At 45.9% G+C, this 18,458-nt stretch overlaps 1 protein-coding gene across 1 annotated transcript in view; it reads left to right on the top strand.

Moving 5' to 3' along the window:
• MUC16 (mucin 16, cell surface associated) overlaps positions 1-18,458 on the top strand; it is a 221,390-nt gene that overhangs the window by 51,385 nt on the left and 151,547 nt on the right. The window contains exons 3-5 of the mRNA XM_077979761.1: positions 10,436-10,553; positions 14,080-14,091; positions 18,184-18,217. Coding sequence (XP_077835887.1) covers positions 10,436-10,553; positions 14,080-14,091; positions 18,184-18,217 — 164 coding nt within the window. The remainder of the gene's footprint in view (positions 1-10,435; positions 10,554-14,079; positions 14,092-18,183; positions 18,218-18,458) is intronic.

Here is an 18,458-nt window from a genome sequence, read left to right as displayed (position 1 = left end):
TTTTTAGGGTATTTCTTTTTTTCTTTTTTTTTTTGAGACAGAGCAACTCCTGTTGCCCAGGCTGGAGTGCAATGGCGTGATCTCGGTCACTGCAACCTCTGCCTCCCGGGTTTAAGCAATTTTCCTGCCTTAGCCTCTGGAGTAGCTGGGGATTACAGGCTAATTTTGTATTTTTAGTAGAGATGGGGTTTCACCACGTTGGTCAGGCTGGTCTCGAACTCCTGACCTCAGGTGATCTGCTCACCTTGGCCTCCCAGAGTGCTGGGATTACAGGCATGAGCCACTGCCCCCGGCCTTCTTTTAGCATATTTCAAGTATATAATACAGTGTTACTACCTATAGTCACCATGCTGTACATTAGGTCTCCAGAACTTGTTCATCCTGCATAACTAAAACTTTATACTTGGTGCTGCTGGGAGTTGCTCGGAGGTTGCCGGCTAGGGGCTGAAGTCTTGCAGACGGAGGGGTCATGCCGCACAAACAAATTTACTATTCCGACAAATAACGATGACGAGGAGTTTGAGTCTTGGTTAGTGCCGGCACGGGGAAAATTACGAGGTTGTGAGAACATTTAAGATCAACTCTTTTAGCATTTTTTTGTTTTTGAGATGGAGTTTCACTCTTTTTGCCCAGGCTGGAGTGCAATGGCGCGATCTCGGCTCACTGCAACCTCCGCCTCCCGGATTCAAGCAATTCGCCTGCCTCAGCCTCCCAAGTCGCTGGAGTTATAGGTGTACATCACCATGCCTGGCTAATTTTGTGTTTCTAATAGAGACAGGGTTTCACTGTGTTGGCCAGGCTGGTCTCGAACTCCCGACCTCAGGTGATCCGCCTGTCTCGGCCTCCCAGGGTGCTGGGATTACAGGCATGAGCCACTGTGCCCGGTCGTGAGGTTGACTGTTTTAGATTCCACATGTGAGTGAAATCATGCAGTAATTATCTTTCTGTCCTTATTTCACTTATTTCTGGCTTATTTCACTTCGCATAAAATGTTCTCCATTTAATCCATGATGTCATATATGGCAGAATTTCTTTCTTTTCAAAGACCGAATAATATTCCACTGTAGATAAACCACGATTTCTTTGTTTCTTCATCCATTGGTGGACACTTAAATTGTTTCCATATCCTGGCTACTCTGAACAATGCTACAATGAACGTGGGGAGGTGCATATGTCTCTTGGAGATACTGTCTCAATCCACACCGGATGGAGTTTTCGTTCTCTTCTTTCATGCCTGGCTTCTAGAGATGTTGTCACTCTTCCCAGCAGAGGAGACATCCCCCTCCTTTCTCAACCTGGAAAATAAGGACTCTTCATTATTCTTTTTTTTGTGTGTGTGTGTGTGGTGAGGAGGTCCCTTGATGTGAGTTTTTGCACACTGATATCAAGGAAGGGTCCTCTTTGCAGTTTTACTCTATTAAGAAGGGCCCTTTACCTTTTTAGTCAATAGTTTCGAAGAGATTCATTCATTCAATTTATTCAATGAGTATTTATTGAGCACCTACTGTCTGCAGGCACTGTTCTGGGCAATGAGGGGATGGCTGTGAGCAAATCAAAAGATCCCTGCTGAGCTGATGCTCTTAGCAAAGGGGGATGACCTTAAACCATAGCCAGAGTAAGTACATGATGCAGTATTAGAAAGGGAATAAGGGGGCTGGGCACAGTGGCTCACGCCTGTAATCCCAGCACTTTGGGAGGCTGAGGTGGGCGAATCACCTGAGGTCGGGAGTTCGAGACCAGCCTGACCAACATGGAGAAACCCCGTCTCTACTATAAATACAAAATTAGCTGGGTGTGGTGGCGCGTGCCTGTAATCCCAGCTACTCGGGAGGCTGAGGCAGGAGAATCACTTGAACACGGGAGGTGGAGGTTGCAGTGAGCTGAGATTGAGCCATTGCACTCCAGCCTGGGCAACAAGAGCAAAACTCCGTCTCAAAAAAAAAAAAAAAAAAAAAAAAAGAGAATAAGGAGAAAAGAAACAGGATGGAGACCCAGGGGTGCTGGAGTATGTTGTGAGGCACGTTGCTGTTTCCAGTAAAGTGGGTTCAAGGAAAGGCCTCACTGAGAAGCTAAGACTTGAGGGGTGGGGTTCTTGTTACAGATTCACGACTAGCTCATCTCAGGTTGACCTTGTTGCAGTGCCTGGAGAGGTGTACGCTGCTATTTCTGCTTTAACCGTGGGGAAAGTGAGGCTCAGTGAAGCGAGTTGGGGCAGAACTAGGATGAAACCCAGAGCTCTAGGACTTGAGTTCCTGCCCAGTGAGCGTGTGCGTGAATGAATGTGTGATTGTGTGTCTGTGTGTGCTTTGTGTGTGTCTGCATGAGCATGTGTGCGTTAGAGAGAATGTGCATAAGTGTGTGCAAGTATGTGTGTGCACGTGTCCATGTGCGAGTGCAACTTAGTGCTTGTGTGCATACTCGTGAGTGTGTGCATACACCTGTGTGTCTACAAGTGTGTGCAATGAGTGTTTGAGTTTGCACAGGTGTGACTGTGTGCATAAGTGTGTGTGAATATGTGTGTGAGTGTGAATATGTGCATGCCTGTGTGCATAGGTGTGTGGGTGTGCATGAATGTGTGCTTGTTTTTCAGCATGTGCATCTATGTGTGGGTGTGTTTGAATGCTTACATGTGAGTGTGTAGCTGTGTGTGTATTCATATGTACAAGAGAGTGCATACATATGTATGTGTGTTTGTGTGTGTATTAGTGTGTGCATGAGTGACTGTGTTTGAGTCTGCACATGTGTGAGACTGTGAATGTATGTACATAAGTTTGAGTGTGTGCATGTGTTTGTATTCGTGCATACGTGTCCATGTGTAACGGCATGCATGTGCGTGCGTGCAAACGAGTTTTTGTGTGTGCATAAGTGCGGCAGAGTGTGCATGTTTGTGTGTGTGCATGTGTGGGTACATATATGTTCCTTCCTCTTCCTCTGGGGCAGCAGGGATCCTCCTTTGCCACTCCTGGCAAAATAGCTTCCTTTCCTCAGTTAGGAAGGAGAGCCCTTTGCTTGCTCTTTCTAGGGCAGGTAGCAAAACAAAGGCGCAGTTGGTGCCAACATCCCCCAAGGACCTCCAGCAGTCCCTGTGGGGACAGGACGGGCCAGTGGGGCTGAGTGGGGTCAGGGGACTCAGCCCATTGTCCAAAGTGGCTCAGACCCTCCTGGGTGAGAGAGAGGAGGTGGGCCGAGGCCATCTTGGGCTTGGGGGCCCCACCCTGTCCCTCTCCTCATCTCTGCCTGAGATGAGAGGTCCAGGGGGCTGCCCTGGCTGGTCTGGCCACATACCTGAGTGGAACTGGGCCTCCCACCTGTCAAGGAAACAAACAGTGCGGTGCAGGGAGGCAGCTGCCTACTGTCCCCACCCTCCCTGGACTTTTCATCTCACCCTGAACAATTCCATCTGCTTCATTTAACCCTTTGTCAGACCTGTTCTGGGACACTTGTCCTAGCGCTTGCAGCTCTGCCCACCCTGCCCCCAACACACAGTGAATCTGAGCTGGGCTCCCTGTGCTTATTCTGGCTCTGATCCACCCCCTCTCAGTCACTCTGAACCCATATTGCCCCCTTCCCCTAATCATAAAAAGAATTACACTCTGGCGTAAGGGCTATTGTAGAGCAAGTCATGATAATGATAATAGCTAACAGGGAGCACTAACATGGACCAGGCACTCTTTTAACCTCTTTGCACGTATGAATTCATTAAATCCTCATAACATAACGTAATGTAACGTAACGTAACGTAGCGTAGCGTAACGTAACGTAGCGTAGCGTAACGTAAAGTAACGTAACATAACAGCATAACATAACTTGGAGAATAATAGGACGTACGTCCTATTATCATTTCCATTTTGCAGAAAAGGAAACCGAGGCATAGTTATGCAGCCTGTCCAAGGGCACATAGCTGCTGTGTGGTAGGGCTGGGCTTTGACCCTGGGCAGACTGGGTCTGTAAGACCCTAGTGATTCTGACCCAGCTCCCCTGTGGTCTGAGACACCCTCTTTCTTAGCGACCCCCAGTACTGAGAGAAGGAGGCAAAGAGATGAGGGAGGGGAGGAAGGCAGGTGCTGTCTATCAGAGGATGAGCTGATGCAGGAGCTAATATAGTCTTTTTAGACTGGGATCCATGGTAAGAAATACATTACATATTGTGTACCAGTGTGCAATGTATTGTGTACCAGTGTAGCAGTTCCATTGTACCGTTGTGTACCAGTGTGCAATTGTGACTAGTTTTGCTTATAGATGCATGATGAAAATACTTTTTTCTTTTCTTTTTTTGAGAAGGTGTTTCATTCTTGTCACCCAGGCTGGAGTGCAGTGGTGCGATCACGGCTCACTGCAACCTCTGCCTCCTGGATTCAAGCAGTTCTCCTGCCTCAGCCTCCCAAGTAGCTGGGATTACAGGCATGTGCCACCACACCCGGCTAATTTTTGTATTTTTAGTAGAGACAGGGTTTCACTATTTTGGTCAGGCTGGTCTCAAACTCCTGACTTCAGGTGATCTGCCTGCCTTGGCCTCCCAAAGTGCTGGAATACAGGAGTGAGCCACCACACTTGGCCGGAAAATACCTTTTTCTTTTTCTTTTTTTTTTGAGACAGTCTCGCTCTGTTGCCCAGGCTGGAGTACAGTGGCTCCATCTCTGCTCACTGCAAGCTCCGCCTGCAGGTTTTACACCATTCTCCTGCCTCAGCCTCCCGAGTAGCTGGGACTACAGGCTCCCGCCACCACACCTGACTAATTTTTGTATTTTTAGTAGAGATGGCGTTTCACCATATTGGCCAGGTTGGTCTCGAACTCCTGTCCTTGTGATCTGCCCGCCTCGGCCTCCCAGAGTGCTGGGATTACAGGCATGAGCCACCGTGCCCAGCCTTCCAAGATGCTGTCTCTACAGAAAAGGTGTTACCCTTGTTATTGATCTTTGTAGCCAAGGACAAATATTTAAAAACTATTATGCAATTCTCAATTTTTCCTTTAAAAAGCTTTGTCTTCCTTTGCCTTCCTGAATATGCACGTAGTTTACAGTAGCATGCATATTCCCACTGCAATGTTCTATTCCCAATTGCACATACTTTCCTTTAGAGAGTCTCTCTCTGTTTGCTATTTAGGTTGACAGGGGTTTGGCTAGTTAGTCTAAGAAACTGGGATTGCTCTATCTTATGATAAATTCCTCTCCTCTCTGGAGTCCTAGGAAGCTGGCTTTTTCCATCTCAGAAGTTTGTAGGGAGTGAAATAATCTATCAGTAGTATGTGAAAAATTTAGTGCCATTCAGTAGGACTGTATGTGTGTGTGTGTGTGTGTGTATTTTCTTGGTGAGGGCTGTAGCTATGAAAATACACATCCGAGAAAAGTTTCCCCCAAATTTCAGTCATTCACATCTTCACATCCCATGGTCTTTTTTCCTTTTTTTTTTTTTTTTGAGACGGAGTCTCGCTCTGTCGCCCAGGCTGGAGTGCAGTGGCCGGATCTCAGCTCACTGCAACCTCCACCTCCCAGGTTGAAGTGATTCTCTTGCCTCAGCCTCCCAAGTAGCTGGGATTACAGGCACACACCACCATGCCCAGCTAATTTTTTTGTACTTTTAGTAGAGGTAGGGTTTCACCATGTTGGCCAGACTGGTCTCGAACTCCTGACCTCAGGTCATCCCACCCACCTCGGTCTCCCAAAGTGCTAGGATTACGGGTGTGAGCCACAGTGCCCGGCCCCAGGGTCATTTTTAAATAGTCTTGTAGCACGTGTTATATTATGAATCTAAAGCTTTTCTTTAAAGTAGCTCATTTCTTAAAGTACCTATTATATTCAATAGCTATTTAAGTACCTGTGATTGCCTTATCCTAAATAGTATTACCTTTAAAATAAGAGGTTTTATAGATGAATTAGTCCATTCTCATTTTGCTACAAAGAAATACCTGAGACTGGGTAATTTATAAAGATAAGAGGTTTAATTGGCTCACGGTTCCACAGGCTGTACAGGAAGCATGGCAGCATCTGCTTGGCTTTTGGGGAGGCCTCAGGAAATATACAATCCTGGCGGAAGGCACGTGGGGAGCCAGCACATCACATGTCGAGAGTAGGAGCAAGAGAAAGAGGGTGGAGGTGCATTTCGAGACAAGGTCTGGCTCTGTCACCCAGGCCGGAGTGCAGTGGGGAATCACAGCTCACTGCAACCTCCCTCCTGGGCTTAAGCCCTCGTCATGTGTCTAATGAACAGGAAATGTCTGTTCATGTCCTTTGCCCACATTTTAGTGGGGTTGTTTATTTTTTTGCTTGTTAATTTGCTTAAATTCCTTATAGATTCTGGATGTTAGACCTTTGTCAGATGCATAGTTTGCAATTATTTTCTCTCATTCTGTAGGTTGTCTGTTTACTCTGTTGGTAGTTTCTTTTGCTTTGCTGAGCTTTGAAGTTTAATTAAGTCCCATTTGTCAATTTTCGTTTTTGCTGTGATGGCTTTTGGTATCTTTGTCATGAAATCTTTGCCAGGTCCTATGTCTAGAATGGCATTTCCTAGATTCTCTTCCAGAGTTTTTATAGTCTCAGGTTTTATATTTAAGTCTTTATCTTGAGTTGATTTTCGTATATGGTATAATGAAGGGGCCCAGTTTGGATCTTCTACCTATGGCTAGCCAGTTATACCAGCACCACTTATTGAATAGGGAATCCTTTCCCCTTTGCTTGTTTTTGTTAGCTTGTTGAAGATCAGATGGTTGTAGGTGTGTGGCATTATTTCTGGGCTCTCAATTGTGTTCCATTGGTCTGTGTGTCTATTTTTATACCAGTACCATGCTGTTTTGGTTACTGTAGCCTTGTAGTATAGTTTGAAGTGATAGCCTCTTATCTTGAGGAATCTATCTATCTATCTGTTTATTTTTGAGATGGAGTCTGGCTCTGTCACCCAGGCTGGAGTGCAGTGGTGTGATCTCGGCTTACTGCAACCTCCACCTCCCAGTTTCAAGTGATTCTCCAGCCTCAGCCTCCCAAGGAGCTGGGACTACCCAGCTAATTTTTGTATTTTTAGTAGAGATGGGATTTCACCATGTTGGCCAGGCTTGTCTTGAACGCCTGACCTCAGGTGATCCACCCACCTCAGCCTCCCAAAATGCTAGGATTACAGGTGTCAGTCACTGCACCCGGCCGATTTTGAGGACTTTATAGCCTCTTCTTTGTCTTTGTAATATCATCTCCTTAGTCTTTGAGCACTTCCTTGCTTTCTGGCAGAATTATCTCTTAATAATGCTAACCTGGTCACAGACCTCACCCTTTACTTCAAATCCTCCAGTGACTTTCCATTGCACTTCCAAGAAAATCTAAACTTCATATATTATTGGTTTGCAATCCTTTCTCCTCTTTCTCCTCATTAGGTCTGACCTCTGCTAACTGGCTGGTCTCGCCTTATACTCCAGCCATGCTTTCTCTCTTTTTTTTTTTTTTTTTTTTGAGACAGAGTCTCACTCTGTAACCCAGGCTGGAGTGCAGTGGTGTGATCTCGGCTCACTGCAAGCTCCGCCTTCCAGGTTCACACCATTCTCCTGCCTCAGCCTCCTGAGTAGCTGGGACTACAGGCGCCCACCACCACGCCTGGCTAATTTTTAAATATTTTTAGTAGAGACGAGGTTTCACCGAGTTAGCCAGGATGGTCTTGATCTCCTGACCTTGTGATCCGCCCGCCTCGGCCTCCCAAAGTGCTGGGATTATAGGCGTGAGCCACTGTGGTCGGCCCAGCCATGCTTTCTCAATGCACTGTGGCCACTCAGGCCTTCTTGAAATTCCTCGAGTGTGTCAGGTTTATTCCAGCCTCTGGGCTTTTGCATATATTGGTCACTCCATCATGAACACGCTTACCCTGTGATAAGTACCTTCTTGTCTCTCAGGGCCCTCCTTAAATATCACCTCCTAAGAGAAGTCTTCCCTGATGACTCTATGGAAAATTGTGCTTCTCTCCCATTGATAGAGTGACTTCAAAATTCCCTTTACTCTCTGCAAGGACATTACTTATTTATCTGTTGAATGAACTGCTATCTGCTTTCTCCACTAGGATGTAAACTTTTTTTTTTTTAATGCTTTAAGTTCTGGGGTACATGTACAGAACATGCAAGTTTGTTACATAGGTATACATGTGCCATGGTGGTTTGCTGCACCCATCAACTCGTCCTCTACATTAGGTATTTCTCCTAATGTTATACTTCCCCTATAGCCCCACAACTCCCGACAGGCTCTGGTGTATGATGTACTCCACCTGTGTCCATGTGTTCTCATTGTTCAGCTCCCACTTATGAGTGAGAACATGCGGTGTTTGGTTTTCTGCTCTGGACATAAACTTTTTGAGGCAGTAAAGACTTGTCTTGTTTCTCACTCTGTGCCCCAAACTTGGAATTGTTGCCAAAACACCACGGGTCCAGGCTAGGTCCTGCTGCTCACCACATGGAAAGCCAATCACTGAGACAACCATTATTGCCCACAAAGAAGGCTTTAATCTCCTTGGCTGCGACGAGGAGATTATAGTCTTAGGTTTTACATTTATATCTCTATCTTGAGTTGATTTTCATGTATGGTGTAATCCGTCTCCCTGACCAATTAAAATTAGAGGTTTATATAGCAGGGAAGAAATGTGACTATGTGTAATAAAACAGGAAATCAGGAGGGGTCAGGAAGCAATCATGAGGAATGAGGGGTCTGACATCTCATCATCTGGATGTGATGATCTGCTGAGTTTCTGTTCTTTGATACTTTCTGAGAGGCCTGGGGGTCCTTTAATGAGGAAGGAACTCAGATAAAACAAATGTAAGTTTCCCACAGAATGGGAGAAAATATTTGTAAACTATACACCTGACAAAGATCTAATATCTAGCATCTACAGAGAACTTAAGTAAATTTACAAGAGAAAAACAAACAATACCATTAAAAAGTGGGCAAAGACCAGGCACGGTGGCTCCCAACTGTAATCCCAGCACTTTGGGAGGCCGAGGGGGGTGGATCATTTGAAGTCAGGAGTTCAAGACCAGCCTGACCAACATGGTGAAACCCTGTCTCTACTAAAAATACAAAACTTAGTTGGGCATTACACACCTGTAATTCCAGCACTTTGGGAGGCCGAGGCGGGCAGATCATGAGGTCAAGAGATTGAGACCATTCTGGCCAACATGGTGTATGCCTGTAATCCCAGCTACTCAGGAGACTGAGGCAGGAGAATCACTTGAACCCAGGAGGCGGAGGTTGCAGTAAGCTAAGATTGCCATTGCACTCCAGCCTGGGCAACAAAGTAAGACATTGTATTAAAAAAAAAAAAAAAAAAAAAAAAAAAAAGAAGTGGGCAAAGGACATGAACAGATACCTTTTAAAAGAAGAGATACAGGTAGCCAACAAGCATCTGAAAAAAATGCTCACTATCACTGATCATTAGATAAATGCAAATCAAAACCACAATGAGATATCATCTCACAACAATCAGAATGGCTATGATTAAAAAGTCAAAAAATAACAGATGCTGGCAAGGTTGCGGAGAAAATCGAACATTTATACACTGTTGGTGGGAGTGTAAATTAGTTCAACTATTGTGGAAAGCAGTGTGGCAATTCCTCAAAGAGCTAAAAGTAGAACTACCATTTGACCCAGCAATCTCACTGTTGAGTGTATACCCAGAGGAATATAAATCATTCTGCCATAAAGACATATGCACGTGAATGTTCATTGCACCACTATTCACAATAGCAAAGACATGGAATCAACCTAAACACCCATCAAAGACAGACTGGATAAAGCAAATGTGATACATATACACCGTGGAATACTATGCAGCCACAAAAAAGAACGAGATCATTTCTTTTGCAGGAACATGGTTGGGGTTGGAGGCCATTATCCTTAGTAAACTAACTCAGGAACAGAAAACCTAATATTGCATGTTCTCACTTAGAAGTGTGAGCTAAATGAGGAGAACTCATGAACACAAAGAAGGGAATAACAAATACTGGGGTCTACTTCACGGTAAATGTTGGGAGGAGGGAGAGGAGCAGAAAAAATAATTATTGGGTGCTAGGCTTCATACCTGGGAGATGAAATCATTTGTACAACAAACCCCCATGATGTGAGCTTACTTATATAACAAACCTTCACATGTAGCCCTGAACCTAAAATAAGAAGTAAACAATAACCAATGTCAGTTTCAAGTATTTATATATATATATATAAAAATACTGTCTATGACTATTGGGATTGGTTTCAGTATCAGCTGTCATATAAAAGGTGCTCAAGACATATTTGCTGACTGGACGAATGAGTGAGTGAGGGTCTGAAATAAATATTACATAAATGAAATGGTAAATGAATGAGTCATTATGCAGAGATTCCTACGGAAAGAAGAGCAAGTCCAGAAGAAAAGATTTTTTTAAATTTTTTTCGTTCTACTTCCTTCTGGGATAACCAACCTGGTTCTTTCTCCACAGGGCTGCCTTTCGATGCAGTGGTCTCTGCCCAAACCACAGACCAAGGAACACCTGGGACCACCAGACAGTTGACACGTGACCATTCCTCCCCGGCATCACTCATCAGCTCCGTGGGTAGGTAATAATATAATAATAATAATAATAATAATAATAATAATAATAATAAATAAAAACCAGTAACAGGCCGGATGGTGGCTCACACCTGTAATTCCAGCACTTTGGGAGGCTGAGGCGGGCAGATCATGAGGTCAAGAGATTGAGACCATTCTGGCCAACACGGTGAAACCCCATCTCTACTAAAAATACAAAAATTAGCCAGGCGTGGTGGCGGGCGCCTGTAGTCCCAGCTACTTGGGAGGCTGAGGCAGGAGAACTGCTTCAACCTGGGAGGCAGAGGTTTCAGTGAGCCGAGATCATGCCACTGCTCTCCAGCCTGGGTGACAGAGCAAGACTCTGTCTCAAAACAAGCATACAAACAAAAAACAAAAACAAAAAAAAAAAAAAAAAAGAAAACAACAACAATAACAGTAAAACAGTAACAGGAGTTTATTAAGTCCTTATTCCCTCACACTACATGGTGGATCACATCATTGCATCATCACAACAGCCCTGTGCTGTTATCCCCATTGGGCATGTGAGGAGACAAGGCTCCGAGAGGTTAAGTGACTTGACCCAGATCACACAGCGAGTAATTAGGACTTGAGTCCCACTGAGTCCACTTCTTCCATTTTCCTTCCACTGTGCATTTTGTTTCCTGCTCTGGGAAGATTGCAACTGGTTTGATTTTAGGAAGGAAAGAAAATTAGTCTTCAAGAGATGCTTTGGGCTAGGCACAGTGGCTCACACCTGTAATCCCAGCACTTTGGTAGGCCAAGGCGGGCGGATCACTTGAGGTCAGGAGTTCAGGAACAGCCTGGCCAACATGGGGGAAACCCCGTCTCTACTAAAAATACAAAAACTAGCCAGGTGTAGTGCTGCGAGCCTGTAATCCCAGCTACTTGGGAGGCTTAGGCAAGAGAATCATTTGAACCCGGGAGGTGGGAGATTGCAGTGAGCCAAGATTGCACCACTGCACTATAGCTTGGGTGACAGAGTGAGACTCCATCCCCTGCCCCCCACAAAAAAAGAGAGAGGTGATTTGACACTGAGGACTGTGTAGGTAGCCTCTGTGTCTTCTGCCTCACTCACAAATATTGGCAGGCTGGCATGGTGGTGCATGCCTGTAGTCCCAGCTACTCAGGAGGCTGAAGCAGGAGGATTGGTTGAGCCCAGAAGTTGGAGGGTGCAGTGAACTATGATTGCACCATTGCACTACAGCCTGGTTGACAGAGAAAGACCCTGTCCCAGAAACAAAAAACAAAAAACAGGCCAAGCACAGTGGCTCATGGCTATACTCCCAGCACTTTGGGAAGCTGAGGCAGAAGGATCACTTGAGCCCAGGAATTTGAGATTAGTCTGGGTACCATGGTGAAACCCCGTCTCCATAAAAAATATATATGTATTGGTTGGGCGTGGTGGCATGCACCTATAGTTCCAGCTACTGGGGAGGCTGAGGCGGGCAGATTGCTTGAGCCTAGAAGTTGGAGGCTGCAGTGAGCCACGACTGTACTACAGCCTGGGCAACAGAGCAAGACTCTGCCCCAAGAGGAAAAAAAAAAAAATGAACAAACACTGGCTTCCTCAGGAGCAGGCGGGAGAGACAGTCCGGTCCTCATCCTCCCTCCGACCCTCTCATCTACCCACTCACCTTCTCTCTCCATATCCACAGTGTCCTAGAGGCAGATGGCATTGATGGGGCCACTGTGAGTGTGGCCACCAACCCTGTCATGTAAACAGGGAGGTTTCCCATTGCTGGGAGATGATTCCCCAGGTGTCTCCTTGGAGGAAACCAGCCCAGGCAGGGAGAGGGGGTTCAAGGCAGGAGCCCTGTGGAGGTTCTTCCTGCTGCCTCCTGCTCCTTGCCTCTGGGTGAAAGGTCCTCCCTTTCCTAGGAGTCTAGTTCTGTTCCCTGTATTTTTTGAGACAGAATCTTGCTCTGTCGCCCAGGCTGGAGTGCAGTGGTGTGATCTCGACTCACTTGCAACTTCCGCCTCCCGGGCTCAAGGGATTCTCCTGCCTCAGCCTCTCGAGTAGCTGGGATTACAGGCACGCACGGCCACACCAGGTTAAGTTTTGTATTTTTAGTAGCAACAGGGTTTCACCGTGTTGGCCAGGGTGGTCTCGAACTCCTGACCTCAAGTGATCCGCCTGCCTCGGCCTCCCAAAGTGCTGGGATTACAGGCGTGAGCCACCACGCCCGACCTTGTATTGGCATGATGACTTTATAAGCAGCAAAACAGAGCAGTTAACAGAGGAGACACTGGTATTGGACGGCTTGGGTTCAAGTCCCACCTCTGCTACTTTCTGGATAAATAAGGAAACCTCTCTGAGCCTCCAGTGTCTTGGGAATAAATGTCCTATGTGACCGAGTAACTGTAAAATCTGAATTAAGTTAGATGATGCCTCCAAATGGTGGTTATCAGCTGAATGTGATTTTTGTCTCCCAGGAGACATTTGTCATATCTGGAGACATTTTTGGTTGTCAGAAATAGGAGGGTGGGTGCCAGTGACACACAGCAAAGCCCCTCCTCCTACCCCTGGTGAAAGCTGGAATTGTTTCAATGTGAATGTAACTTACATTGACTAGTTAAGTGTGACTTCTGAAGGAGGGAGAGATTATTCACCAGATGAGCACTGTAAGATGTGAAATCCATTTAGGTGGCTGCTACAAAAACAAGCAAAGCAACACAGAAAAACAGAAAAATATTATAACAAATGCAGCTGAGGATGTGCAGAAATTAGAACACTTGTGCACCGTGTGGGGGGAATGCAAATGGTGCCACAACTGTGGAAAAGAGGATGATGCTTCTTTAAAAAAAACAAAAAAAACAAAATAGAAATAGAATTACCAGATGATCCAGCCATCCTGCTTCTGGGTGTATATTCAAAAGAATTGAAAGCAGACACTCAAGCAGGTATTTACACACCAGTGCTCACAGCAGCATTATTTACAATGCCCCAAATGTGGAAGACATTCAAATGTCCATCGGCAGACAAATGGATTTAAAAAAACGTGTTCCATCCCCACAATGGATTTTTTTTTTTTTTTTTTTTTTTTTTTTTCTGAGATGGAGTCTCACTCTGTCACCCAGGCTGGAGTGCAATGGCATGATCTCAGCTCACTGCAACCTCCGCCTCCCGGCTTCAAGCGATCCTCCCATCTTAGCCTCCTGAGTAGCTGGGATTATAGGGCACCACCACGCCCAGTTAATTTTTGTGTGTGTGTATATATGTATGTATGTGTGTGTGTGTGTGTGTGTATATATATATATATATATTTTTTTTTGAGACAGAGTCTCCCTCTGTTGCCCAGGCTGGAGTGCAATGACGAGATCTCGGCTCACTGCAATCTCTGCCTCCTGGGTTCAAGCAATTCTCCTGTCTCAGCCTTCCAAGTAGATGGGGTTACAGGTCCCTGCCACCATGCTCAGCTAATTTTTGTATTTTTGTAGATACAAAGTTTCACTATGTTGACCAGGCTGGTCTTGAACTCCTGACCTCAGGTGATCCGCCCACCTTGGCCTCCCAAAATGCTGGGATTACAGGCATGAGCCACCGTGCCCAGCCTAATTTGGGCTTTCACCATGTTGGCCAGGCTGGTCTCGAACTCCTGACCTCAAGTGATCCGCCTGCCTTGGCCTCCCAAAGTGCTGGGATTGCAGGCGTGAGCCACCGCACCTGGCCCCCACAATGGAATATTATTCAGCCTTAAAAAGGAAGGATGTTGTGACACATGCTACAGTGTGAGTGAACCTTGAGGACAGTGTGCTAAGTGAAATAAGGCAGTCACCAAAAGACACATACTGTATGATCCCACTATGTAAGGTTCCTAGAGTCATCATATTCGTAAAGACAGAAAGCAGAATAATGAGCGCCAAGGGCTGGGGAGGGGCAATGGGGAGCATAGTCCTTCCTCTCTCCGTTCAGTTCCTCAAACTAGAGAAACACCAACCCTGACTCCACACATACAGGGCCCACCTACCCACAGGAACTGGGGCAGACACATCTCCCAGTGTGGTGCTGATTGACAGAAGTACCCCATTCTCTGCCTCCCCAGAGGTTCAGCTGCCCTTTCAGGCTCCACTTGAAACTATCTTCATGAGTATTGCCTTTCAGTCTCCCTGGAAAATCATCTAGGGCTACCTGCCCTTGGGAATGGCTTTCCAAATTTCTTTCTTTCTTTCTTTTTTTTTTTTTTTTTGAGACGAGTTTCACTCTTGTTGCCCAGGCTACAGTGCAATGGCTCGATCTCGGCTCACCACAAACTCCGCCTCCCAGGTTCAAGCAATTCTCCTGCCTCAGCCTCCCAAGTAGCTGGGGTTACAGGCATGCGCCGCCACATCCAGCTAATTTTGTATTTTTAGTAGAGATGGGGTTTCTCCATGTTGGTCAGGCCGGTCTTGAACTCCCGACCTCAGGTGATCCACCCACCTCGGCCTCCCAAAGTGCTGGGATTACAGGTGTGGGGTACTCGCCTGGCCATAAATTTCAAGACTCCTCTAAGTATTACTACTAGTCTTGTTCAGCAATGTGTCATGCCTTCACCCTTTTCCCCTCCTGCACGAGATCTCCCTATGATACAGCTTGCCACCTAAATTCTAGGAAACATCGGGTACTGTAGAATTTTCAAAGATAGAAAAGATTTAGCTGAGGTCAGGCGTGCTGGCTGATGCCTGTAATCCCAACACTTTGGGAAGCCGAGGAGGGAGGATTGCTTGAGCACAGGAGTTCGCGACCACTTTAGGCAACATAGCAAGACTGCATCTCTACAGTGAAAAAAGAAAAATTAGCCAGGCATGGTGGTGCATGCCTGTAGTTCCAGCTACTCAGGAGGCCGAGATGGGAGGATTGCTTGAGCCCAAGAGATCGGGGCTGCAGTGAGCTATGATCACACCACTGCCCTCAAGCCTGAGTGACAGAGCAAGACCCTGTTTCAAAAATAGAAGATTCAGCTAAGCACTAAGAATGTGTGAGGACCCAAGGTAAGAAATCACCTGAACTACTTGATATGGACAAGGCTACGACTAGGTCGTGAAATATCACTGTCTGTAGAACCTTTGGAATGCCTCTAAAGAAACAGGAAACGTCCTTTTCTATTTCCAAATAGTTCAAGTATTAGGTGACCAAAGTAACCAAATAGACCGAGATTCTTTTAGCTACGTAAATAATAACTAAATCTGATATATACAAGAAGATAAACTAAAAGGATTGGTCAGCAGGGGGCACTTGTGTCTCCCTCGTGTGATGCAGCATCTATAAAGACTACTAATGTTAAATCCTAACTCTGGGCCTAGCGCAGTGGCTCAGGCCTGTCACCCCAGCACTTTGGGAGGCTGAGGCAGGCGATCACCTGAGGTCAGGAGTTCGAAACCAGCCTGGCCAACATGGTGAAGCCCCGTCTATATTAAAAATACAAAAATTAGGCCAGGCACGGTGGCTCACACCTGTAATCCCAGCACTTTGGGAGGCCGAGGTGGGCGGATCACGAGGGCGGGAGATAGAGGCCATCCTGGCTAACATGGTGAAACACGGTCTCTACTAAAAAAAAAAAAAAAAAAAAAAAAAATTAGCTGGGTGTGGTGGCGGGCACCTGTAGTCCCAGCTACTCGGGAGGCTGAGGCAGGAGAATGACGTGAACCCAGGAGGTGGAGCTTGCAGTGAGCCGAGATCGCACCACCACACTCCAGCCTGGGTGACAGAGTGAGACTCTGTTTCAAAAAAAAAATTAGCTGCGTGTGGTGGTGCGTGCCTGTAATCCCAGCTACTTGGGAGGCTAAGGTAGGAGAATTACTTGAACCCAGGAGGCGGAGGTTGCAGTGAGCTGAGATCATGCCACTGCACTCCTGCCTGGGTGACGGAAAAAGACTCCATGTCAAATAAATAAAATAAAATAAAATAAAATAAAATAATAAATCCTAACTCTGGCTGTGTGTGGTGTGTGGTGGCTAGTGCCTGTAATCCCAGTACTTTGGGAGGCTGAGGCAGAAGGATCACTTGAGGCCAGGAGTTCGAGACCAGTCTGGACAACATAGTGAGACCTCATCTCTACTCAAAATTAAAAAAAATTCACTGGGCATAGTGGCACCCACCTGTAGTCCCAGCTACTTGAGAGGCTGAGGCAAAAGGATCACTTGAGCCCAGGAGTTCGAGCCTACAGTGAGCTAGGATCGCACCACTGCACTCCAGCCTGGGCAACAGAGCAAGACCCCATCCCTAAAAACAATGTATTAACTTCATATCATACTGTTCAAATATTGTTAACTTTACTTTAAAAATATTGTTAACTCTCTAAAGATAAGTCTGTTAACTCAGCCAGGTGCAGTGGCTCATACCTGTAATGCCAGCACTTTGGGAGGCTGAGGCAGGTGGATCACCTGAGGTCGGGTGTTTGAGACCAGCCTGGCTAACCCAAAGTGAAAAATTTTCCCTGCACTTTTCCCTCAATAAAAACAGCCAGAAATAGTGAGCTTCCAGGACATTCTTTTTTTTTTTTTTTTTTTTGCCTCTTCTGTCCTAAATTACCATCGATAGAACTTTACATGATTCAACCTCATCCTCTTCACCCTCTGGGTCATGAGATTTTCTTTCTTTCTTTCTTTCTTTCTTTCTTTCTTTCTTTCTTTCTTTCTTTCTTTCTTTCTTTCTTTCTTTCTTTCTTTCTTCTTTCTTTCTTTATTATTATTTATTTTTTCTTTTTTTTTTGAGACAGAGTCTCGCTCTGTCACCCAGGCTGAAGTGCAGTGGTGTGATGATCTTGGCTCACTGAAACCTCCACCTCCCACGTTCAAGCAATTATCCTGCCTCAGCCTCCCGAGTAGCTGGGATTACAGGCGCCCTCCACCATGCCTGGCTAATGTTTTTTTCTGTATTTGTAGTAGAGATGAGGTTTCACCATGTTAGCCAGGATGGTCTCCATCTCTTGATCTCATGATCCGCCCACCTCGGCCTCCCAAAGTGCTGGGATTACAGGCGTGAGCCACCTTGCTCGACCGGCCAGGGTCGTGAGATTTGAATCAAGAGCAACTTCCACTGATTTCTGAGCGTGCATCTGTGGGCCCCTGCTCTGATCTGAACAGAAGTGCCATGTGTTCTCTGACCTCTACTTCTCAGTTCAAGAGCCTTAGTATCTGCCAGTTCCACACACCGAGGGTTAACTCCATCTCATGGGGGTATAGGTAGGGGTTCTATCTGCATCTTTCTTGCTTTTTTTCTTTCTTTTTCTTTCCCTCCCTCCCTCCCTCTTTCTTTCTTTTCTTTCTTTCTTTCTTTCTTTCTTTCTTTCTTTCTTTCTTTCTTTCTTTCTTCTTTTTCCTTCCTTCCTCCCTTCCTCCCTTCCTCCCTCCCTTCCTTCCTCTCTCTCTCTCTCTCCCTTTCTTCCTTCCCTCCCTCCCTCCTCCCCTCTTTCTTTCTTCCTTCCTTCCTTCTTCCCTTCCTTTCTTTCTCTTACTCTCTCTTCCTTCCTTCCCTCTCTCCCTCTCTTTCTTTCTCTTTCTTTCTTCTTTCCTTCCCTCCTTCCTTCCTTTTTTCTCTCTGCCTTCCCTCCCTCCCTCTTTCTTCCTTTCTCCCTTCCTTCCTTCCTTCCTTCCTTCCTTCCTTCCTTCCTTCCTTCCTTCCTTCCTTCCTTCCTTCTTTCCTTCCTTCCTTCCTAGACAGAGCTCTTATTGCCCAGGCTGGAGTGCAGTGGTGTCATCTCAACTTGCCGCAACCTCTGCCTCCCAGGGTCAAGCGTTTCTCCTGCCTCAGCCTCCCAAGTAGCTGGGATTACAGACACACACCACCACACTCAATATTTATTTTTATTAAAAAAATTTTTACTTAGTTTTAAAAAATTAAAAATAATTTTGCATTTTTAGTAGAGACGGAGTTTCTCCATGTTAGTCAGGAGGCTGGTCTCAAACTCCCAACCTCAGGTGATCCTCTTGCC

The sequence above is a fragment of the Macaca mulatta genome, chromosome 19, assembly GCF_049350105.2.
Source record: "Macaca mulatta isolate MMU2019108-1 chromosome 19, T2T-MMU8v2.0, whole genome shotgun sequence".
NCBI classification, from domain to species: Eukaryota; Metazoa; Chordata; class Mammalia; order Primates; family Cercopithecidae; genus Macaca; species Macaca mulatta.
This window is presented reverse-complemented; position numbering and strand designations above follow the sequence as displayed.